Raw genomic sequence first — 25,128 nt, 5'->3', positions numbered from 1 at the left:
TGACATTCAACAAGGACCAGAAATGCTTCATGAAATTAAATCTGAATTTTATTAATTTAAAAAGACATGCTTAGATAGCAATACGATAAGAAACATTAATTGCATATAAAACTGTATGATGCTGACAAAAATAGGTAACAGCAACTGTACGCATTTACATAAACATATTCCCTTCCAAAATAATGCATTGCTGATCTGCAAATTTCACAAATTTTTATTTATAATGACAAGGCAAGAAATGCTTTCCATAAGGCACATGTTGACTCGGAAACAAACACATACAGTCTCTTTAATTCTGCAAGTGAATGTTAAGCATAGCTCGAGCATTTTCTAAAGCGATGAGGAAAAGCATTTGTACTGATTACATTAAAAAAGCTGGGAATGTCCTACTTATAACCGTACACATTTTATTCACACAACTGATATGATACATATTTTCATGATGTAATGCTACAAGATTCGAATGGAAAAGAAAATACATTTGAGGCAGGTTAAAAGCTTTAAACATTCATATGCAAAATGTAAAATATGGATTGGTAAACTTGAAAATTACATTATTTGACATGTTGCCCGTGTGTGTGTGTGTGTGTGTGTGTGTGTGTGTGTGTGTGTGCAAAAGAGACTGCTCAAAAAACTGAAAAGAACAAATTCCAGAAAGACATTTTAACATTAAAAACTAAAGTATATTCTGAATTATTTGATTCCCGGTCTTGATTCTTCAACAGCTGACTATGTAATAGCCATTTTCTGCATGTAGGCTACATTACAAATAGCATCAAGTGCATAGCTCTAACTAACAGGACCTTCATCATAATCACCTCTATATAACAGGCCAAACATTGTTATTACTGGCAATTGTTATTGACTTGATTTCAAATAAAGTTTATGAATAAGATTAAAGACTACAGCTTTCCACCAACACTACTACTACTACTACTACTAATAATAATGATCATACCGTAGCATGTGAGCTGCACTGTTTACATTACAGAGAGCCTACTGGATGTCTCACTACTAAATATATTTGGGTCAAATAGTTACAACACAAAGTATGAAACTAGATTTATGTACACTGAGTTAAATCTGTAGAAATGGATTTAGAATATGAGCACCTTTCTATAGTTCAGATTTGTTTTTCAGGGAGCTACATGTCTCTGTGCCTGTGTTGTTACTTAAGCAAGTTAAAAAATATTCCATTTAAAGCAGTCCTGCAAAAACACTACAGATTCAAAGGACATGTAAAGAGGTGGCGGAGGCTCTTTAACTCCAGACGTCCTGCGAGTAGCGTCCTTTGGTCATCAGTTTCTTGATGTAATCTGTAGCCTGGGTACGTGTCATACCCCCGAGCTCCTCGGCTATCTCGTAGAAAGTGGTCTGCACGTCCCTCGCCATGTTACGCGCATCTCTGGAAGAAAAGCGCATATAACGGTAAATGAGCAGTTCACATTTAACAAGAGCATTATGATCATGTAGAACAACAAATTTAACTGCCTCTATGCATTTATTATTATTATTATTATTATTAGTTTATAGTGTAAAGTGTTTTTAATTTATTTATTTATTTGAGGAGACTAGCATTTATGGAAGGAGTCTCTAGTCTCAGCCTTTTGTGTTTAACGTAAAGCTGAAAGAGAAAAGTAAAGCTGTAACCTTATGTTTCACAACATCGGAAAGTCAGAGAGAAAGGACCTTGTGCTTTTTTAGTTCCTCTAAACCAAAGTGTATTTTTTGTTAAATTAAATTGCCTGACACAACTGTCTAGGTGTGATCTAAACAGTTGACGATTTGATGCTTTGATAGGAAGAGCCTGATTCGACTACCAATCTCTCAGTCGAATCTTTCCAGAGGTCTTATGAAACAAGGATTATTTTATTTTGGACATATGGGGATGCTCAATGTCTGATTTCACATAGAGCTAACGTCTTTCCCTCTAATAAATGAATACTAATGAAATAAAATAGATACAGCCTATTATAATAATGTTGTAAATAAAAATTTGAAAAAAAAAAAAAAAGCTTTCAATAAATATATTTAACATGCATGAAAAAATCCAACCACCCCGTGACAGATATTTACTGATCCATGACCAACACAGGAACATCTTGGTGGCAGGAATTTAAATATTTAACAATGTCTGGGATATTCTGTAAAGGTATATAATTTAATTCTGAATAAAATTTGTGATTGATTGCGTCGTTGTTGAATAAAAATCCATCCATCCCACACACACACACACACACACACACACACACACACACACACACACACACACACACACACACACACACACACACACACACACACACACACACACACACACGTATACTATATATAAAATTCCTGAACAGAACTAAGCAAAAGTTATTTTAAGTGTCACGCCACCATTCCTAATTATTGGTTTTCAGCTAATAATGACAAAGTGATGAACACAGACAATGTATGGAAGCAATAATAATAATAATAATAATAATAATAATAATACAAACATTAGACAGTTAAAGGCACACATCGCTCTTCCTGGCCACTCACCCGCAAATGTAAATGTGCGCATTTTCTCCATGTATCTGCCTCCAGACATCTTCCTTGTTCTTCTTCAGCAGGTGCTGCACATATATCTAGAAATTGATAAATAAAAAATAAAAATAAACACAAGAAGCAAGATAATTTCTAAAGCAATGATTTAAAAATAAAATATGTCAACATGATGCAGTTTCTAGTAATTCAGAAATATAGGTCAGTATAAATGCCCAGAAATAAGCAGATTAGAGATACGGCTTGAATTTGTTTCGGAGTTGCCGTACAATGGCTGACACTGCGCTCTTGTGTTTCCTTCCTTCTAAGTGGGGATAAATGGCAAAAACAAAATTGCTCTACCTTGCTCTCCTGATCCCTGGAGAAGGCCACATTAGACTGCGTCAATGCTCCTGATTTCTCAAATTCCTCCAGCTCCTCCTGATACAAAAAGTCTTCGGATTTATGACGGCAACCGAAGTACAGTACAGTCTTTCCCACATCCTTACCTAAAAGCAAAATGTAAAGATTTTAAAGATTTCATTTGTGCCCCATTCTTTGCCAACATTGCTGTTTTTATTTGCTCAGTTTGACAGGGTTGCCAGATCTTGTATGAAATCATAAACAAATCTATGACAGAAATCTAAATATTCACCTTCCTAATTTCCTAAATACATTGTAATAACAAAAAGACCAATTGCAATAGATTGTATTGAAAATTAAAAAAAATGTCCTATGTAGCTAACTCAAAAGTACGCCAGGGCAAAACTGAGGCATCAAGACTAACAACTTCATAAATCTGTTAAGTATAACAAAATTACACGATTCTAGACCAGTCAAAAGGCACAACACTCTTTACTACTGTAGTTAAATTAACTCAGTAACGAACCCTGTTGTCTGCTTTATAATAGTTTATTTTAGTTTCATCTTATAGCTTTATTTTAATTTCTGTATCAAATTTCTTCAAAGAGTTTGCAAATAAAATAATAAACATCCATCTATAAAAAATTGGGAATAGCAAGACCAATTAAATTGGACATGAAATAGACATTTGGGTGTAATAGGATTTTTCTTCGTTTATCTCCTGATATTTTACTTCTAGCTGGATTCAACAGTTTAAAACATGTAACCTGCAAAACGTTAAGCGTTATTTACTTTGCATGTTCAAATTCTTTTAATAACTGAAAAAAAAAAAAGGGTTGTCTGCCACCAAAAGTGCCATGATCCAAATTGTTTAGCACATTTAAATGTGCAAATCAGAACATTAAAGTGGAAATCTATCCTTTTATATTCCTCTGTTGTTCTGAAACCCAAATCTCTTTAGTGTAGAGCAAAAACAAAGAACTGGCCTTGCAGTGGCAATAGTTTTAAAGAAACAGTAAATGAAGTGATGCATAATATTGTGTCTGAGTTAGAATGCTGGTTGAAGGGCCTGTGAAGCAGCTGAAGTGATTACCTTGCGCTTTAAGCCAGGAGCGCTCCTGAACGAAGCCCATGAATGGTGCAATGCCTGTGCCGGGGCCAATCATGATGACTGGGTTGCTGGCCTTGAAGGGAAGCCGGAATTGGGACTTGCGGATGTACATAGGAACGGTGGCCTTGTGCCCGTTGTCTGTAGGAATTTTAGCCTTGAGCCAGTTGGTAGCAACACCCTTGTTGATGCGGTTTGTCTTAGTTTTGTACTCAACAACCACAGCACAGATGTGAATGCTGTTGGGGTGAACCTGTCACAAGAGGGCGACATTCAGCAACACACATAATACAGTAGAAACAAAAGGAGACATGAGGCTGTAGAGACGCACCTTAGAGGAGGATGCAATGGAATAATAACGAGCCTGCAGACGGGGAAGAAGCTCGCACAAGTGGTCGATGGGTGGCCGCAGGGATGGCAGGTCTTCCAGGATTGCCAAAATATTTCGACTTGCATCCAAGACCCAGCTCTGGTACAGTGCCTGATCAAATAAAGGGACATGTTTTATTACCAAACTTGGAACGTGTATGCTAATGAACTTGTAACATGGTGGGGGTTTCAACTTCTAACAACACCACACATACATTTCCAGCTACAAGTAAATTTTTTTTATTTAGCTTTGATGTAGACCTTGAAGAAACAACTAGATTTAAGGCAATAAAGGGCACTTCATGATCACCAAATGGGAAACATACCTTGCCCTCAGGGGAAGAGGATGCCATCTTGCGCATGTTCTCTTGGTCTTTGGGGTCGGAGGCATACTGGGCGAGCTCATAGAGAACGTTTGTGCGTGGCGAATTGGTGATGTCCAGGTAATGTGTTAGAGCAGTGCGGTACGTGGTGGGGCATGGGAATGGGTGTTTCTTGTTGGACTCCTCTGTGAAAGGTAATTAATAAAAATAAAAAAAATTTAAAAGATTTATAGGGTACATTTCACATGAAAAAAATAAATAAATAAAACAAAAGGCAGTATGTATTTAACTTTAAGTTTTGTTTTTTCGCCTCTAAAATCCTAAATCATGTCACACACACACACACACACACACACACACACACACACACACACACACACACACACACACACACACACACACACACACACACACACACACACACACACACACATAATTATTTAATTTTAAAAGCTCTTAAAATGAAATTGAGTAAATTCAATGCATTGAACTGTATTATTAAAAAAACAGCAAGCCTGCAGTTTATTGTTATATGATTACATTTTAAAATTCATGTCTTCAATATAATAATAATAATTAGGAAAATATTTTTGAAAAATATGAACTATGTACCTCAACTTGTGGGTTTTACAAAAGAAAACATTTCGACGCTATGAATTCATTATTTTTACATTTCTTTATTAAGAATTCACATTCTTAGGTTCTTTTTTGGTGTTTCTTTATGTTATTCTCTGTTGTGGAATAAAATAAACTTTCCAAAACCCTGTGTTGTCTGTTGTTTGTTTACTTCATACTTCAACTGGGGTTTTGAATATTAATCATCATTAGCATTAAACATTATTTAAGCCAGTACTACATTATTTTATGCCACAATCTATAAATATTCACCAGCATACTTTTATCTATTAGCACAAAACTAATTATTCTGTCCATTTCTGTATTTATTTAAATTTACTGTCTATTTGTAATCTGTCCCAAAAAACAAACACTTATTTAAAAATGTATAAATTGCTGCTTTTTAAATACACAAAATCTCCTACTAGTCCATTAGTCAAAGCAGCCAAGGATTAACTGAACAGGCTAAACGTTTTCTGAATAAGACACCACGGTCATTCAAACAGCATCGAGACATTAATACAGACAAATGAGTCATGTTTTTCATGGTCAGGGACGTACCATCAAGGTTGTTCAGTGAGATAATGGCATCAAGGTCTACGCCGAGGACTTCTCCCAGTCTATTTACAATGCTGGAGTTGTTAGTGGGATACACAGCCACGTGGTCTCCTGACTCATATCTGATTAAAGGAACAACAATTGCTCTGGTTTAATCAAGGATATCTAAAGATCCATTGTGTAAACTCAAAAGGATCAGCTGTAAGGGATTCAAAATCCACTCTGGCCTCATCATTTCAGATTTATGAGTTTATATATAAAAAAAAAGTTTTTGCTTTACCTTTGGTCTATGCAATTACATCACAATATATAGCAAAGGTATATAATAAAACATTAAGCCAACACAAAAGCATATTTATAACATATAGTATCTAATATATATGTATTTTTATATTATGTATAATTACTAAATAGTAAAGTGCAGCAAAGCCAAACAAACTGTTCAACAATTAAACAAAGCAACTTCGACTTAGATACCTGATCTTAGATCCTGTGATGTCCAGCTCCAAATGCATCAAGTGTCGGTCACCTCCTTTGTTGAGTTTGCGGTTAACGGTGACAGGAGCAAGGAAGGGATTCTTAGAATCGAATGGCCTGTAAAAGAACAACATTGATGTAAAGCACTGTGAAAAACACCAGAGATTTACACCTACAATTTACAATGCTGCATGTGTTTGGCTTGTTGTAGTAGAACTCAAACACACACACAAAAACCACACACAGGTAAACCGATGACGTATACGTACGGTTTCTGGTTCTCGAAGCTCTTCAAGCGGCCAAGTTCACCGGTGTAAATCTTATTCATGTTCAAGTCCTCGTGGATCTTCAGCTCATACTGACGGATGCTGTGAAGTGGGGAAAAAAACTGCATGTAAGAATTGAGTTTCTGGGTCTACAAGTATATTTTTGTAGACAATAAACGGTATTGTGAGTACGAGTGTAGATTCAGGTCCCATTCGAAGTTTCTAATGGAAACAAAATCTCCTTAACAAAACCTTTTGTTTCCCGCAGAGGCATTCAGAGTGTGGGAATGAACTGCAGGGGGAACCGGTGTGGGGTGACATTGAAAATATTTAAATGACTGTATGATATAAAAACAATTAAATAATAATAATAATAATAATAATAATAATAATATGAAATCTTGTCTCCTCCGCTATATAACACAGGAGTTAACTTTTAAAAAAAATTATAAAGGGTCAGATAACTTAAGAGTAAAATACAACGAACAAAAACACCATAAAAATAAAAAGATAAAATCATGACCGCAGTCGTGAAAAAGTACCTGGACTCTTCACCGGTAGGTTCAACTCCAAAGTGTTCACATACTGCTGGCCAGAACTGCTCTCTCCAAGACACAAAGTCCTCTTCAAGGCTGTTGGGCAAAAAATAAATAAATAAATAAATAAATGAAGGGGAGAAGAAGAAAAAAAAAAACACTTTAAAGACACTGCAGGACAGAAAACCTTTGTGTAATTGGGTTGGATCATATCTACACAACTTTATAAAAAATTGCTTATGGAAGTAAAAAAGGGAATTTCAGCACACGAGAAATGTATATTTATAAATCTTAGACTTACTTGCCATCGTCGTCTCCCATGCCAAGGTCAAAGATCCTCTGGGCACCGAGCTCAGCTAACCTTTTATCCACATACTTGCCCATGGCGTTGTAATGCTCGTAGGTTTTATTGCCAAGTGCGAACACCTTTAGAGTAATACAAAAGTGTAATTTTTACCATAGTTTTGTTATTACATTATCATTTACAGCTTCTGAAAGATTCACAATAGACTGACAAGGAGACAGGATTTACCGGATTGCTGTATGACTTTTGCATTTTGCGGGTAATGTGATTGTGAACATTAACAGTACTACCTGCTTTGAAAACATGATTGATATGAGCATATTATTATTAAAAGTCCTAAAAAGAGCACAGGACGGTCTTTCTGATTAGCAGCTCTTATAAATAAGCCTACAATATCAAGGAAAGTTAATTTCTTGGAGGCAAGAAGGGAAACTATGAACAGTTTAAATCCAAATAACGCTTGGATGTCGTTTGAGAACCACCACCAGTCTAATAATTCCTAACTAACCGTTATCTAGTGACCAGATAAACAGATTTATAGTATAATCACAGGGACTCCACTTCAAGCCATGGAGGACATCCAGAAGAAACGCTGACTGCGTCGAGCTCACAGCATTCTTAAGGACTCCTCTCATCCCGCCCATTTTCTCTTCTGCCCTCCAGCAGGCTTTTTAGGTGCCTTGTACTTGTACATGTGTAATGACAATAAAGTTGAATCTAATCTAATCTAATCTAATATTGACTAGTTTCATGAATTCCATGAACTCAAAGTATAATTAAATTTCTTTTTCCAGTTAAAAGCAGATAAATGAATGAGAACATAGGGGAGGGGCTCAGAAAGGAGGGGGTTTGCTCAAAGCACTGGTTAAGTTCAAGGATTATTTAAGTTCAGCAGAGCAAAGCAAGAGTGTCAGACACACCGGAAAAAGCGTTTGTAATCTGACTTCAATGAGCGCTGCTCATCTCCGAATGCTAATGCATTCTAGTTCGTCTTTAATCTGGTGGGTGATGCCGAGCTGTCTCAAAGCGAAATGAAACACGTGGACAAAGCGACAGCTGGCGTTTTTATTACCATGTTCCTGTTTGTGACACGGCATAACCTTTGTAGACAGCGCCGGCAGTAATGCTCAAAGAGCGATTGGGTCATTGGGCGGTGAGCCAACGCTGAGCAAGGGTGCAGTGTTCACCTTGCTCGCCATTCGAACATTAGTGCGTCTCGTGACAAAGACATATTTTTTCCACAGTGCTGGCTTAAACACGAGTCAGCAGAACTGTACATTTGCAAAGTCAACAAAAGGCGCACATTTGTTCTAATTCTCTACTTCCTCAGACACTATTTCTGCTGAGTCACCTAGCTCATCCTCAGACACTATTTCTGCTGAGTCACCTAGCTCATCCTCAGAAACCAATTCTTCTTAGACAGCTAGCTCATCCTAAGAAACTAAAACTGCTTAGTCACGGCCTTGCCCATATTTTCCAAAACCATAAAGCTACGTGCAATACGTGCTTTCATGTCGGCTTCTGAAACGGACGTAAAATCGCTCGCATTATGAACTTCCCATTTTTGTATAATTCCAATCCCCTTTTTTTTTTTTTTGCAGTTGCCTAAGAGGGTTATGTACAACCAACGGGTTTCTCACAGCTTGGCCTAGTCAGAAGAGTGTGACCCAAAGATCATTCTGTGCCTCAGTGTTTCATCAATAGGTTACTGGAAGCCACAGATTAATGGCTGGCCGTATCCCAACTGGTCTGCTTTTTTTCTTTTTTGCAACTCATGTTTGCACTAAAATTCCAAAACTGTGGGAATTTTGAGTTTAAACCCTGACACAATGGAGTGAGACAAGGCCATCCAAAAAAAATCAATCAATCAATCAATAAAAAGATTACAACAATAAACAAACCGTACTGAAACAAAATATTAAACATTCGGTGAAACCACAAAAAAAAAAAAGAGAGATAAAAGAGAAACTTGCCGTAAAATTAACTCCATCCAGGTCGAGATCTCCCTCCTGTAGTAAGTCATAGAAATCCTGGGCGTTATCTGTAGGGTCTCCCTCTCCATACGTGGCCATGCAGAAGATGGCCAAAGAGTTGTCGATGTCTTTTAAGCGAGAGAGTTCATTCTGGAAAGAGAGAGAAAAGTAAGTATAACATGAGAAACTGACATTTTAAAAATGAACCATAGCAGCATAATGGCTGAAGATACAGGAAAGTACCATAACATTACCATATCGTATTCCTCTGGATCTGCTGCCATGCCCTTCATGCCATAACGGTGGGCATCTTTAGAGAGCCTGTTGCTAAATTCTTCAGCAGTGCCGGTTTGTGAGCCATAGAACACCACTATGTTCTTGCCCTGGTGATCATTGACAGAAAACAGTTACTTGGTTCATGGACAGGAAGAAACTCAACACACGATTGTTTTAAACATTTTAATCCAATAACATTATACATCATCAGGATGGTGCTAATCATCGTCCAGATACAAGTGTTTTTGTGTAGCTGCCTGGTGTACATAACTATATAACTGCCTGGTGAGTTGTTATTACACTACGCTTGCTTTTTAGACATCGTTTTTTTAAGGCAGCCAAAATAGAGAACTGGGTCTCACACTGGAGCTTTATTTGTCCAACTTGATTCCGTTTCTAATATAACTCTTATTTGTATCATGTCTGAATAAGCAATCAATGGATGTTTTAGACAAACACAGACCAAACCTAACTACATGGCTGTCCAGGCACTATGCATGTTTTCCTGCACAAGTGTTAAACCCTACACTGCTGTATAAAAAGAGGTATATACAAAGAACATATGCTTACTGTTTTCTTCATTTTCTCGATGAAACTCGTTTCCCTGGCAGCCGAGGGTCTACAGGATAAAAAGACACACAACTATTACACAAAGCACTGCATACATATAAATACATAAATAAAAACATCAAGTGCCATTACATAAAAATCAATTCATGACGTAACTAAAGGATCATTCAAATGGATGTATTGGAATTTCAGCTCGGCTTTTTTAAACAGTGTATTTTTTTTCTCAACACCGACCAGGTGTCACCTCACGAACTTTAGGTCACCTCATCGCAGACTACTAAAAACCAATAAACCACAAGCAGACCTGCTATAATAGGTATATGATTTATTATGAGTAAATGATATGACAAAAATAGTTTTACATCATAGAATAAGTTTGCTAACAAACTCTAGGCGACCTAAACAAATAAAGTTTAATAATTCAGTACTACTATATTACTATAATGATCATCAACAACTTACACACACACCCCCCCCCCATGTCACTCACATGTTCAGCATACATGTATAAAATACAATAAAAAAAAATAAGAAGAAATACAAAAATATGGTACGGAGCATACCATCACATTCAGAATTGCTAGATACATTTAAACATGTATAGTGCCCGCCAATAATATTGGCTCTTCTGGTTAATATAAGCAAAGATAGCTGTGGGAAAGAGTGCTCGGAATTGCGAGAAATAAAGTCGGAACCGGGCTTCCATATGAATCTTCTCCTCGCCCTTCCATTTTTTCATTCTGCAGCATCTTTTGTGTTTACCTGTCCAGAGCGCTCTAGAGTTCAGCAGGTGGTGCGTCAGTAATAACGGTCCACGTGGGAAACAATGCTACGTGTGTAGTTAAACAGAGTGAGTGAAGCATATAATTTGCCTTGATGATTTTTTTGTATTCAAATTACTCGAGAAATCGTTTTCTAGTGTCGATATTAGTGAAGGGCAACGTATGACTGAAAAAAGTCTGAAATCTATAGTCATGCTGCATTTATTTTCTACCCTCTGATAACGCATTGTTAGGGACAGCTAGACAGTATTTGACCGCCTTATAACAGCAGTAAACACAGATCAGTACATTTAAACAAATGTCTAGCCAGAAGAGGTGTGAAGAACAAAATGCCAGACAAAACAAAGAAGTCCAAGGGAGCTGGATAATGCTGAGGACATACAGTAACATCGAAAATGGCAAGAGCTTTTACAATGTGAGCAATAACGACTTTATAGTACATATTAGACATTTGGATTTTTGGCTAAGAAATACTAAATATTAAGTTTGGGGAATGAAATAATAAAATAATGAAAGGAAGGGTGGCGTTTTCCTAGACCATTCTCTCTAGTGTTTTATTCTTTTTTGTCAACGGGCAACGTTATACAAGTCTCTGTCTACGTCGGTACAGTAGAAATGTTAATGCATAACAACGGGCACGCTAATACGAACTATACACCCAACACTATTGTCGGAGCTCTGATTACAACTCAACACCTTTAGTCCAATCAGAAACAAGAATTCAACAGTTCTGTACCGTACATGTATGTAATGCGTCTAACATTATACCTTATTTGTTGGAGTCTGATTGGTAGCCATTTCCTAGTATTGAAACACACGAACAAAAGACCAAGGAAACAGGTGCGCATTTCATTTCTTACCACTTTACACAATGACATCCACACTTTTCTCATGACCTTTGTCTATGTGACCAAAGTAATCTTAAAGTTATCGTTGAGTTTTATGGAATGCTATAGTGACCTATGAGCACGGATATATTTCACTTCACAAAATGCTGCTATGAAATTATCTGTAAAAATAAAAAAGATTTACTCTTTATCTATATTGAAAATACATCAGAGTGCAGAAGTCTGCATTCAATACAACTCATTAAAGTCATAACAAGGGTCAAAATGCAATCGGTTTAAAAGTTTGCAGACTATAACACCTAAAGCAATTACCCTTCGCTAAATAAACTAGATGTCCAATGAGTCAAATCAGAAATCTCCCATTTTTGAAACCTAAATCTTCTTTCTAAATCCTCTTTCTAAATTTAGCTACCTATTGCTTTACCTTTTCATTTTTTCCCCCTTTTTTCCCCCTATTATTTCCTATAATCTGGAAACTTTGAAAAATATAAAATGTTCTTTAAAAAAAAAAAAAAAAAAAAAAAAAAAAAAAAAGTCAGCTTTGTCTTTTTCTTTAAATCCCCGTCTTGTTACAGGATCCTCACAGACATCATGATTAATTGTATGCCATCACTAACTGTCTCACTGCATACTGTGTTCACTGAACCCCCAACCCACGGTGCCTCCCCAAAAAACGCACTCACATAAAAAAACCCACAGCATCCACAATGTTTAAACAGCGTTTCCTTATTATGTTTTTTTTTTCATGTCTTGCAGCAAGCTTTCTTTCTCTTGACATTAAAAAAAAGTTTTTATAATTTTAATAGAAGTTCTCGTATCTGCTGGCCATTTAAGATTTTTTTTTTTTTTTATGTTCGGACAAGACTTTTTTTTCTTGACAAGACCTTTAAGGTGTTTCGTTCTTGGACTACAGTCAGTACAGCTAAAATCTTTAAATACCCAGCCCCTGCTTTAAATGCAAACCTTTGAACATGCCATAAAAGATAATTAGATTAGATATTTATGCAATGTAGTCAGACCATTAGAACAGCTAAGAACCTTAAAAACAAAACAAAAAAAAAACGAATGAAACTAAAAACTATGAATTGAAAAAAAAAGAAGCTTGGAAAAACAAAGCCACACTTTTGTATTTAATCCATTTCCATTCCCTAATTCAAATCGACAGGATGAAGAGCAGCATAATGGCTTTGCATACTAGTTAAGGCCTAGAATCCTATTAACTTTAATCCTATTAAATAGCAAAAGCAAGTTTTTTTCCCCCCAATTAAAATTTGATTATACATTTCTACAGAAATATAGCAACTTCAAACTGCAACTTTTTTGACACTAAAGTGTACAACGGTACAAATAGATCTGTCCTGAATAAAACTAAAGTTTGAACTCTTTTATTCTTATTCTACATTAAATTTGAAGTTTCATCACCTACCTGTTAGCAGCGGCCAATCGTTCCTCAGGTAAGCTAAACACACAACCCATAGTCTCAGAGTACCCAGATAAATCCACACAAGAAACTTCACCAATAGCACAAGAATTCAACAGGAAACTAAAGTTTACCGAAGATCTAAACTAACATTTGACATTGTGTAAATCAGTTTCCTCATGCTTACAGAAAGAAAATCTTAACTAAAAGTAGGCAGAACAAAACAAATCTGAAACATGAAGATAGGAGATGGAGACCACTGGCATTGCTGCTGCAATCTGAGCTTGGATTCGTCCAGTACAGGATTTTTTAAAGTCAGGCGAGAATAAGCTCTCACAGGAATTATCCCAGTATTCCTCAAGGGAGATGATGTCATGAAAAAAATCCAGAAATAAAGACTAGCCGAGTCGTTTGACAAAAAAGGAGCTCCACAATCTGAACAGCCATGGAGGAAGCGAGTGAGTGCTCAGGGCTCATTTCCTGCGTCACTGAAGAAGCTGGAGGAAAAAGGAGCTGGAACAGGAAGGAGCAGGCTCTGTGCGTTCCATACTCACGCACACACATGCACGTGCGCGCAACATCTGGCAACCACAATGGCTGTAATGCCGGGAAAGAAACCTAGACTGCTTAATGAAATCTCAAACAAGAACTGTGCTCAAAGACTGAAACTCAAAATCAAAACAACTCGTCCTCTGTTTTGCAATGAATTAGGCACTCAAAACAACAAACAACAAAAAAAAAAAAAGCACAAAGCCTCATTTCTGTAACCCAGGCAACAGTTGTAGGACAATGTTACTGCTTTTTTTTTGCGAGAGGAAGAATGACTGAATGCCCCAGGCTTCCAGGCCCAGCCCTCGCTCACATCAGCTCTCTTCGGATTGGACAACGTGGACTGCCATAGCAACCCCATCAGTCATAAAAAGAGTCTCCTGCAACAAGCCAGGCCCCGCACCATTCAGGAACGCAGCGAGTGCAAATTAGAGATGGTCTGTGCAGAGAAAGGAGGGAGGAAAAGAAAAAAAGAACGAGGGAGAACAGAATGGAGCGCTTGTCTCTCTGCTCAACTTTCCACCTTTGGCAAAAGTGCTGGCTGGCCTTTCCTCTCACGCTCTCCAGGGAACACTCAAACGAGGTTCTGAGACACAAGAAAACGAGTTAGGGGGCCTGGACCAGACTTAACCCTGATTTTACAATTCGTGAACAACAATTGAAATTGTATGAAGGGAGCATGGGATAAATTAGTCATAGTTTGCTTTTTCTATTCTGGGAAAGCTCAAGAGAATATAGCCTCTTGCTTTTCTGGAAAAAAAAAAAAGTGAAGAAGAAAGAAAAAAAAAAACAGTTACTCCAAGGCAAAGTGGGATCCTTGCTGCCACTTATGCAATGGCCCAGGATTACGCATTTAAAAATAAATTGTCTGTGTGAAACACTTACTATCTAAAATAGTAAGTGTACCTTAAATAACACTGATAGAATGTTGTTATAACACTTAGTCATATTAAATATTGTCTCCTCCAAAAGTATTTTCACTTAAAAAGTTAACCCCTCTGTTACCCCCATTATTGTGTTATCACAATAACGATAATAATAATTATTAGAAAAATAAATAAAATAATCTGTTTCAGGTTGCCATGTTGTCCCACGGAAGTCTCAGAGTGTTCCTTCACGCTGCAGCATTGCTTTAAAGGCTGCAGAAGCAAAAAGTCCACTGTCCTGTGGTCTGATGAGACTAAGAGAAACTTGTTTGGCTCAAATGGTGTCCACCATGTTTGGCGATTCCCTGGTAAAGAGCAACAAGAAAATTGTGTCTTTCCTACAGTCAAGCATGGTGGTGGTAGCATCATGGTCTGGGGCTGGTTTATTGAGAGAAAATAGATTACAACATGTACTGTGACATTATGAAGCAGAATAATATGCTTCAGAAACTGTGGCGAATCTCAATTTTCCAAAATAATAACGACCCCAAACACACTGACAAGATGACTACTGCCTTGCTGAAGAAGCTGAAAGTGATGGAGTGACCAAATATGTCTCCAGATCTGAACCCTATTGTGCACCTGTGAAGGAGTGGAAGAGGTTCACAGCAACAACCTGTGCAGCTCTGGTGAATTCCATGCCCAGGAGAATTAAAGCAGTGCTGAATAACGATGGTGTTCACACAAAATATTGACACATTAGGGTCTACTCACTTTTGTTGCCAGTTATTTAGACCAGCAGTCCCCAACATTTTTTTGTGCCATGGACCGGTTTAATGTCAGACAATATTTTCACGGACGGGCCTTTTATGGTGTGGCGGATAAATACAACAAAATAAAATGATACAACCGGCATAAAAAAAACTGGTATTTTCTAAATATAATAATAAATGTGAATCCACTGTGTTGTTTTTTGTTAAATTTTGCTAACTTGGGGGTTTTAATTTAGCGATAATGTATTATGTTTTACGGCCGGAGCGGCCCCTTTAAGAAGGTAGCGGATGTAGATAAGACATGTGACCGAGGTATCTTGACGTGCATCAAGAGTGAGTCATAGACAGATGTGGCGGAGAGAATCCGGTTATTTTCCAAAATAAAACATAGTTCAGAATCAGATAATAAATAAAGCGGAAATAACGTAAGTTATGTATTCTTTCCGGTACCAATTGACCCACGGACAGGTGCTGGTCCGCAGCCCGGGGGTTGGGGACCACTGATTTAGACAATAATGGCTGTATGTTCTGTGTATGTTCTGGAATCTGGAATGTGATGTAGAGAAAGCGTTTATGTAAAAATGTATCATTTATTGTATATTGATGATAAATTATTTTTATAATTTGTTTTACACCAGTCAGAAATCACCACCAGTTTGAAGTAAATGACACACTTTGAAACAGTCGACCGATGTTTACACATCTGCATGCATTAGTATATTTAGAAGATAAGCAGCAGTTAAATGCAGGCCAATTATTACTAGTGCATGGGTTATATTTTCCTGAATAATTACAATGGAAATGTTTTGTAGCCTAGTATAAACCTCCTTGCTGCTATCAGCAGGCATTCTAACTTTAAGGTTTCCCCGGCTCTTACAGACTAATAAAAACCCTCAGCCATGTTAATGTCTTAATAGGGTGGTCAGGTATGTTAGGGCAGGAAACTAAATGTAAAAACAGCATAGTTAGAGACACTTTTCCGAAACCTAACAAGCCTCCCATGTACTTAATGGGCCAGGGTCCTTGTAGTGAAACACAAATGTGCAAGTTAGTTAAGACATGGCTTATCTAAGTGGTATACACCTTTATGATAGCAATTATGCCAAAGGTTATTTCACTTGTTTGTATAATGTAGTATTTCTCCCTTGGTTACATTTGCTTTAGCAGCAGGACACACACAATCTGTGATTCAGTGACTATACTAGGCAGATACATACAGGTCTTTTGTCTGGCACAAATAACCTGCAATCAAAAGAGACTTTATGCCAAATAATTCATAATCTGATGTCAATATGCCAAAATGATAATCCTTCTCCGAGAAACAGGGCAATGAACAAAACTGGAAAGCTCCCACAATCAGAAAGCAAGTTGCAATCACCAGTATACACGTTGTGCATCTTCAATGTCAGGGAAGGTGCGTGCCAAACGGCTTACTTATATTCTTTGAAGCCAATAGCAGTCAAGGTACACCAAACCTATAGCACACAACTATTCAAGTCTTCAACACACTAAATAATGCAGTCAAGCTTGTTTTTTGATGTATAGGATTTCTTACTGGCAACAAATGAACTGTGCCTGGGGGTTTTTTCTTGTGTGTCCTTTCTACTGTGCTAAGCATCATGAGCAGATCATCCCTAAAATGCTTTTGATAATGGTGCTATATCAAGAGCATTGATTCTCGTGAAAGTATCGATCCTGTCTGAGATTTCTGAACAAGTGATTTTAATATTAATTTAAAGTCAGTATAACCTCGTCTTCTGCTGTGCCTCCGTTCTGTGACTTCCATCTGTACTTTCTGAGAGGATTTTTAAAGCAGAAACAAGAACAAGGGGAAAAACTAATTACTTTACAAACATCTACCTTAAGAAATCGTTTGAATGGGGTTTGTGTGAGATTATATTTCGGTTTCATGTTTTAAAATAAACGTAATGAAATCATATATTACATTTATCATGGCTTTTATAAAAATACTGCTAACAATATCAAAGATATTGGTCTCGAAAGTACTTGGAAAAAATAAGTGTTTTTTTTCCATAAATATTGTTTATATGCATTATTTGCATCAACAATGCCAACTTTGGTGGAATTTATATTGGTTTTTTTCCCCTTAATTATCTGTTTATTTTTACAGGAAAGTCAATAATAAAAGTTTTTTTATTAGCAGTGATAAACTAGTGCACATGTTGACTAATCCCTATATAGTGCAGGACAGCTGAGACACTGCTGTCTCCTCCTGTATCGGACAATTTCGTCATAAAGGTTACATTAACGTCTGTGATGTATCATAAAACAGTAATCGATTTTTGCCATATAGGTATATATATAATATAGTATCGGTAATTAAATTATTAACTCAGAATTCGTGCACCATTACAAACACCCGATATAGTGCACTCTATAGGAGCTCGGTTTAGGACACAGATTAGGTTTCTGTATTGTTGTATCCATAAAAGTTAATTAATGCCAGTGTGTAATAAGGTGTAAACGGGAAATGGAATAATCGAATGTTATATGCTCTATTAAAAATTGTACATTACATTAAGAATTCGGATTGTTACCTAAACGTTACGTTAATGAGCATTAAAATGAATGTATAATGTTTAATGCTTGGGCAAGAGTGAGACTATGTGCCATATATGAGCTATCCATAATTGTTTAAACAATTACAGAAGTCTACCTATAGCTCCATTGTAGAGTGTTGAAATGGTTCACAAACAATGGCTTACAATTAGTATACAATCAGTACTCACATGGGTTCGAGTGGACGAAAGTCTGGGATGGTTTCAGGTTTCTTGCGGAACATGAACCAGTATATGAGCAGGCCCACGATGAGGGAGAACAGGAAGATGTCTAAATTGCTGAGGAAAGGCTCTTCATCGCCTGGTAGCTCGGGATGTGCCGACTCCGTCTGATGGTCCGCCATGTCTCTGAATAGAAGAAGACAGAAATGTCGAGAGGCTAAATCTTGGTGACGATAAAGTCGTCGAAGTTGACATAACGGCCCCTTTTTGCAAGATATTAGCGTCCTGTCTGCTCAAAAACACTGATTCAGCACTAGTGAAGGAACTCTCCAATGTCTGCGTTTTTGTAACACAAGGATATAAAGCAAGAGCATGATTTCTGAGACTGCACTTTGTGATTTCCTCTGTGACATAACATATGAGGAAAGGAGAGGCTGATAAAAAGGATAACTGTTTATTGCTGCTAGTATAAATAGACAAAAAAAATAATAATAAATCACTTACAGCTTTACCTGATGCTGAGCTAAACATTTGACAATTTACAGCAAGATTTAGTGTTGTGGAACAGTTAGACAAGTTGGTTCATGTTCTCACCTACACTGCAGGGGCAATAAACAGTCACTCACTCGCCTGCATATCTCTCTTGCGCAGCCCCCCCCCTTACTCAAAAATGCAGCCTGTCATTTTACAGAGAAACAGTCAAAGGTAAACTCCTGTCCTGAAGACTTTCCCATTCTGATAACCAATGCAGAGCACCCTGACTCTTACAAAGCACCAACAACAGAACTCCTTCCATAAACAAACAAACAAAAAAAAAATCATTATGTTTTTCTTTGTACCCTTCGGATCAATCGGATTCAGTTAATTCGGGTAAGTATATTCTCTATATTGTTTTGATTTCTTTACTGGAGCAAATATTTTATGTCTCTGTGTGTTATAACCTTCAAGTTGTGATCATGAACACACATGCTGAGCTGTTTAACAAATCAATGGTTTACCTACATATTAACTGTCCTGCTGTAGGCTCTCAGCAACTGAGCCCGTGAGGTTTAGGGATAAAGAAGAATTACCCAGATGTGGCCTGAGCTGAATTTATAGGAAGTGCAAACACAGAAATAATCTAAACTCACTGATCTCATGTCTGTATTTGCATCCCTGTGTGTGTGCGTGTGTGTGTGTTATTAAAAATCCTTGCATCGATTGCTTGACTGCATTCCTCACTAGCATGGTTCCTTCAGATGACACACAGCTTTCAAATATCCATAGTCAGCATTAAAAGCCTCATTCAAATTGAACAATTACGTAACAAAAGCCCTGCTAACAGAAAAGGAGAGATTACAAATCCACCAAACAATAAAAGAGAACACTTGTTCCCTCATGTTCAACAGGACAGAACAACATGCAAACATAAAGAACAAAAAAGTATTATGAATTAAGAGTGGGAGAATTCTGTACTGCATTTCACCAACAAAAAAAACAAAAAACACTTCCTTTTTTATTATACGAATCACAGAGGCTTTTTCCAGAAATGTTGAGACACATGGTGCTGATTTAAAGCTTAGTCACGCAGTTTACAAAAAAAAAAAAAATCTCTGTTCACTGCTTGTAACGTAATCCAGAACGAGCCTTAGTGAAAAAAATCTTTACTGAATGAATATTTCAATATAAAACAAAGGCATTTTACCCTCCCTGTACTGATTATAGACTGATGTTTAGCCCTGTTCTTTAGTTTGAATGGTTTATAGTAGTCTTAGTAATAAAAAAAACAAAAAAAAAAAACAACATATAGATTAGGATTGCGTCCAGTCTCTCGTGACCTCCTTGCCAACAGCCGTGTGATCTTTGGCATCTATTCCATAGTGTACACTGTAAGTCCCTGAGAAACACCATGTGATCTTTAGTCGTAATTAAACAAGCACACAAAGAAGCCGGTCAACATGTTAATTAAACCCGGTGAAGACACACACACGTCATTCCTGTGTTATGATGTACGATTTCAGCTTATGGCCACACATTTGTACAAGCTGTTCACAGTAATCACAGTTTTCTCGAATTCTGTAATATAAGGACATTACACACTTAACTTCCTTATACCTAATGGACAAAAGTACTTCCCTAAAGACTGCACTCAGCTAGATGTAAACCTTTTTTTTTATTGCATAGTAACCACGAATGGCATTTCACGTTCCCGTGTGAATCAGCAAAAGATGCTTGCGTTATTATTGACTCCAGGCTCTCATTTGTGTTCCAGCAAGTTCTAGTTTATCCAGACTAATGCAGAATATCTTATTAGAAACCAGAAGGAGAGAGCACACCACCTTCAATCTTATCCACAGTGCATTGGCTCCCAGTAAACATTCGCACAGTTTATAAAATACTACTCATAACCTAAGCACTTCAGCACCCGAGCAAGCTTTTAATCTTTGCCATGTCTGATTCACTTTAAATGCACAGGCTCTTTGTTGGTACCTAGAATAATAAAAGGCTGCTGCATGTGACTGAGATTGCTCTTAAAAAAATTTGCAGCACAAGGCCCGGGTTTTCTAATTAGTGTTTAGTACTAATTAGTCTTAGTCTTTATGTCTAGTTGGAACCTATTTGTTTAGTCAAGGCTTTTGTTATAGCTTTTCTCTGAGGGAACACTGCAGATTTGGAGAGGCACAGACTGTTTTGGTGTACGGTCACATGTTCAGTGGATTGCTGTATTATGTTCCAAAGTGTCCTTTTGCCTGTGTTGCCATCTGGCTCTCCTTTTTAGTTATGCTCCCATAGTTAGTCCTGCCAAAGTTCTTGCTTGCGCTCTATGCACAACGTGTATCTTCTTAAACCATTACAGGGCACGAGCCCAGATAATGATCAGCCAACTCATTCCCCTAAATGTTGATTCCTTATGCTGTCTCAAGGCGTTTTTTTACCCCACATATAAACACAACTCTGTAATGAGTGTTATTCCTGTCATAGGTGTTAAAACACGTTGACAACAATTCCAGTGTTTGTTTTAATTAACAAAATATAAATTCTACATGCTAATTGTTTCAAGTTAGTTCCTGTTACTTTAAGAGTCAGTAAGGAGTCATTCCCTCAGAAGCCTCTCCTTATCTCTCTCTCAAAAAACCCCCACAACTTATCATATTAAAAAGTAAAGAGAAATCAAAACTGCTCTGCCCTGAACACCTTTTGTAACCAAAAAATAATGTCACCATATCAAAATTTATGATGAGCACACTTTTTAATCCATTTACCAGCCTCTGCCTTACAAGTTTTATTCTATGAAATGGTACGATGGAAATAACAACAATGTATAAGTAAATGAATATGAACCCATCAACTATTATCTGCTGTTTATTTGACAGAATTGTACTAAATCAGCCGCTGATGAGGATGTCATATTGTACAAACCAACCTCGACTGCCAAAAATGTCTATATATATATTTATACAAGATATAGACAAGAGCAAGGAGACTCCAGACATTTCCTGGTATATGCGGAGACATAAGTGTAGATGATGTCATTGGATGTGGTAAAATGAAATTTTCCATTCACCTGAACTAGGAGACCCAAACCTGTCCCAGCAAGACAATGCCCCCTGTGCACAAAGCCAGCTCCATGAAGACATGCTATACATGTTTTGGAGTGTAAGATCTTGTGTGACCTGCTATAGAGCTCTGACCTCATCAATACTAAACACATTTTGGATAAAACGGAATGCACCCCAGGCCTCCTCACCTCACCCACATCAGTACCTGCCTTTACTAACACTCTTATGGCTGAATGACTACAGATTATAATTTTAAATCTAGTTGTTAATGACATACTACACACAAACAGTGGGAAACGCGACTAATATTCGCTAGCTGGCTTGTCATTCAGTCAGTCATTCGGTCAGTCAGTCATTAAGATAGTCATTCAGTCATACAGTCATACAGTCAGTTAGTCATTCAGTCAGTCAGTCATTCGGTCAGTCAGTCAGTCATTCAGTCATATAGTCAGTCGGTTAGTCAGTCAGTCATTCAGTCAGTCATTTAGTCATATAGTCAGTCGGTTAGTCAGTCAGTCATTCAGTCAGTCATTTAGTCATATAGTCAGTCGGTTAGTCAGTCAGTCATTCGGTCAGTCATACAGTCAGTCGGTTAGTCAGTCATTCATTGAGTCAGTCGGTTAGTCAGTCAGTCATTTAGTCATACAGTCAGTCGGTTAGTCAGTCATACAGTCAGTCGGTTAGTCAGTCAGTCAGTCATTCGGTTAGTCAGTCAGTCAGTCAGTCATTCGGTCAGTCATTTAGTCATACAGTCAGTCGGTTAGTCAGTCATTCAGTCATACAGTCAGTCGGTTAGTCAGTCATTCATTGAGTCAGTCGGTTAGTCAGTCAGTCATTTAGTCATACAGTCAGTCGGTTAGTCAGTCATACAGTCAGTCGGTTAGTCAGTCAGTTAGTCAGTCGGTTAGTCAGTCATTCATTCCGCTCATTCCCACATATTTCAGACTAAATAAAACACCGAGCTCGTTCATAAAGCCGCTGTTCACGTATCTTATGGTCACAAACAGTTAGAATGTCTTCTCTCACACCCGAGTTTCACTCTCACACTACAGCGCTCATTTTCGCAAACTACCCGGGCTACGTGACTTGTCGACATCCCGGCAGTAGAACGACAAGGTTACATTCCCAAAAGGCTACGCTTTAAACCCGTAGTGTACTAAACAGTGTACAACCCGCCCTTTATCCTGTATTGGGAAAGGAGCAAATTTGACGAGTAAGGGGTTTTTAGGACTGAGCCTAAATGCCTCGCAAAATAGTGTAGAAGGGAATAGATAATAGAACAGCTGAAAAGAAAGTAGCCGTACCTTTATTCGCAGTATGTACCGCGATTTTAAGCCAATTTAATGTCAAATGTGTCGTTTTCCTCTTCGGAGAGAGAAGAATAAATGTCTAAGAGGTCAGAGAACTTATCTGTTCCCTCGCTGCTCTCTGTCAAGCATGTTACGGAAGTCTGACGTCACGGCGTCGGCACGCACCACCGGAACGACCGAATGTTCAAAGTAGGATGGGTTGAAAGTGGTACGTTTTCTCCATTCTGTGTAGCTTCCGTTCGCTTTTTAAATACATCTAATTATAAACATATGCAGAACAGATATTAAGTGAACAATTCGCGCTACTATTTATGCACTGCTCCTATTTGTTTAGTCTAAGATCATTTTTATTCATTTACAGAACCCCCTTGAGAGAGTGGACTAATCCAGTGCGTTTTTATTCTTAGATGAGGCTCCATCGGATTGGTTTGGGCAAAGTGCATAGAGTCAGAGTTCAGGGCTGTGCAATCATTTCACCGGTATAACGTGTGGCCCTGAATCTTGTCACCTTTCCTTCTGGCAAACCACTGGTTTCATGCTTTGAGAACTCGGTGTCGTATCTTGTGATTATTCATCTGGTTCAATAATTTGTAATAAATCAGTGTTCTTGAGATTGCTATATAGATACAGCATTATTGTCATTGCACAGTGCAGGTACACAACAACAGCATGCAAGATAGATAGATAGATAGATAGATAGATAGATAGATAGATAGATAGATAGATAGATAGATAGATAGATAGATAGATAGATAGATAGATAGATAGATAGATAGATAGATAGATAGATAGATAGATAGATAGATAGATAGATAGATAGATAGATAGATAGATAGATAGATAGATAGATAGATAGATAGATAGATAGATAGGAAAATAAAAATACATATTTATAAATAAACAAAAATAGGCCAAATATTTATTTACAGTTGTGATATATCGATGGAATAGATGTAGGGATGCACTAAGGGATGTAGGGTAGTATCAAATAAATATGTGGTATTGCAAAAATAGTTTATATTATTAGAAATTATTAATACATTCTTATGAAACATATTGCTTTCTAAATTGCTAAAAAAAAAAAAAAATTGCTGGTGCTATGTTAAGAGGAAATGCCCACTAAATGGGTTTTTCAACAAGACAATGATTCCAAACACAAAAGTAAGCGAGCAATTTTTGGCACAAAAATTATTGAGGTGATCAATCCCCTGACATTAAAAATGCAGTTTCCAAAGCAAAACCCAAAAATTCACAGAAACTGTGGAATGTGGATCATTCATCCTAGACTAAAATACCTGTTTCTAGGTGCCAGAAATTGGGTGACTTGATGAAATGCAAAACTGCAGCAGTTATTGAAAATGTTATGCAATAAAATATTAGTTCAGTAATTTAAAGTGAAGTTAAAACTTAAAATAAATAAATAAATAAAAATCAGTTCATAACTGTTTGAAGAAACGTGTTAACACTATTTTTCCCTGTTACAATAATATTAGTTTTATTTGCTTCCTGTAAAAAAATAATTCAGATTTAATACAATTTGTGAATACTTTGTTTTGTAATTAAATATTTTCACTGCATTTGAAATATGGACATCTTCTTCTTCTTCTTCTTTCGGCTGCTCCCATTAGGGGTCGCCACAGCGGATCATCCGTCTCCATACCACCCTGTCCTCTATATCTGCCTCTTTTACACCAACTACCTGCATGTCTTCCCTCACCACATCCATGAACCTCCTCCTTGGCCTTCCTCTTTTCCTCCTACCTGGTGGCTCCATCTTCAGCATTTTTCTACCAATATAATTCATGTCCCTTCTCTGCACATGTCCAAACCATCTCAATCTCGCCTCCCTCACCTTGTCACCAAAACATCCTACATGTGCTGTCCTTCTAATAAACTCATTTCTAATCTTGTCCATCCCTGCACTCCCAACGAAAACCTCAACATCTTCAGCTCCGCTACCTCCAGCTCCACCTCCTGTTTTTTACTCAATGCCACTGTCTCTAATCCATACAACATCGCAGGTCTCACCACAGTCCTATAAACTTTCCCTT

At 37.4% G+C, this 25,128-nt stretch overlaps 1 protein-coding gene across 2 annotated transcripts; it reads right to left on the bottom strand.

Moving 5' to 3' along the window:
- Positions 1 to 30: 30 nt before the first annotated feature.
- porb (P450 (cytochrome) oxidoreductase b) lies at positions 31 to 23,235 on the bottom strand. 2 transcript variants are annotated; one of them, XM_083525730.1, is made up of 16 exons: positions 23,072 to 23,235; positions 18,238 to 18,414; positions 10,250 to 10,298; positions 9,658 to 9,786; positions 9,404 to 9,553; positions 7,428 to 7,552; positions 7,133 to 7,222; positions 6,594 to 6,692; positions 6,325 to 6,441; positions 5,851 to 5,969; positions 4,678 to 4,859; positions 4,314 to 4,463; positions 3,968 to 4,235; positions 2,875 to 3,020; positions 2,530 to 2,615; positions 31 to 1,405 (listed from the first exon to the last, which is right to left on the bottom strand). In XM_083525730.1, the coding sequence occupies exons 2-16, from the start codon at positions 18,408 to 18,410 to the stop codon at positions 1,261 to 1,263; spliced, it is 2,028 nt and encodes a 675-aa protein (XP_083381856.1). In that variant the 5' UTR covers positions 18,411 to 18,414; positions 23,072 to 23,235; the 3' UTR covers positions 31 to 1,260. The 2 variants fall into 2 exon arrangements, with proteins under 2 accessions (XP_083381856.1, XP_083381857.1); XM_083525731.1 differs by lacking the exons at positions 18,238 to 18,414; positions 23,072 to 23,235 and adding an exon at positions 13,306 to 14,631.
- Positions 23,236 to 25,128: the final 1,893 nt, after the last annotated feature.

Source organism: Silurus aristotelis (genome assembly GCF_946808225.1).
Source record: "Silurus aristotelis genome assembly, chromosome: 22".
Lineage (NCBI taxonomy): Eukaryota > Metazoa > Chordata > Actinopteri > Siluriformes > Siluridae > Silurus > Silurus aristotelis.
The sequence above is the reverse complement of the archived record's forward strand: the minus strand, read 5'-3'. Positions and strand labels throughout refer to the sequence as shown.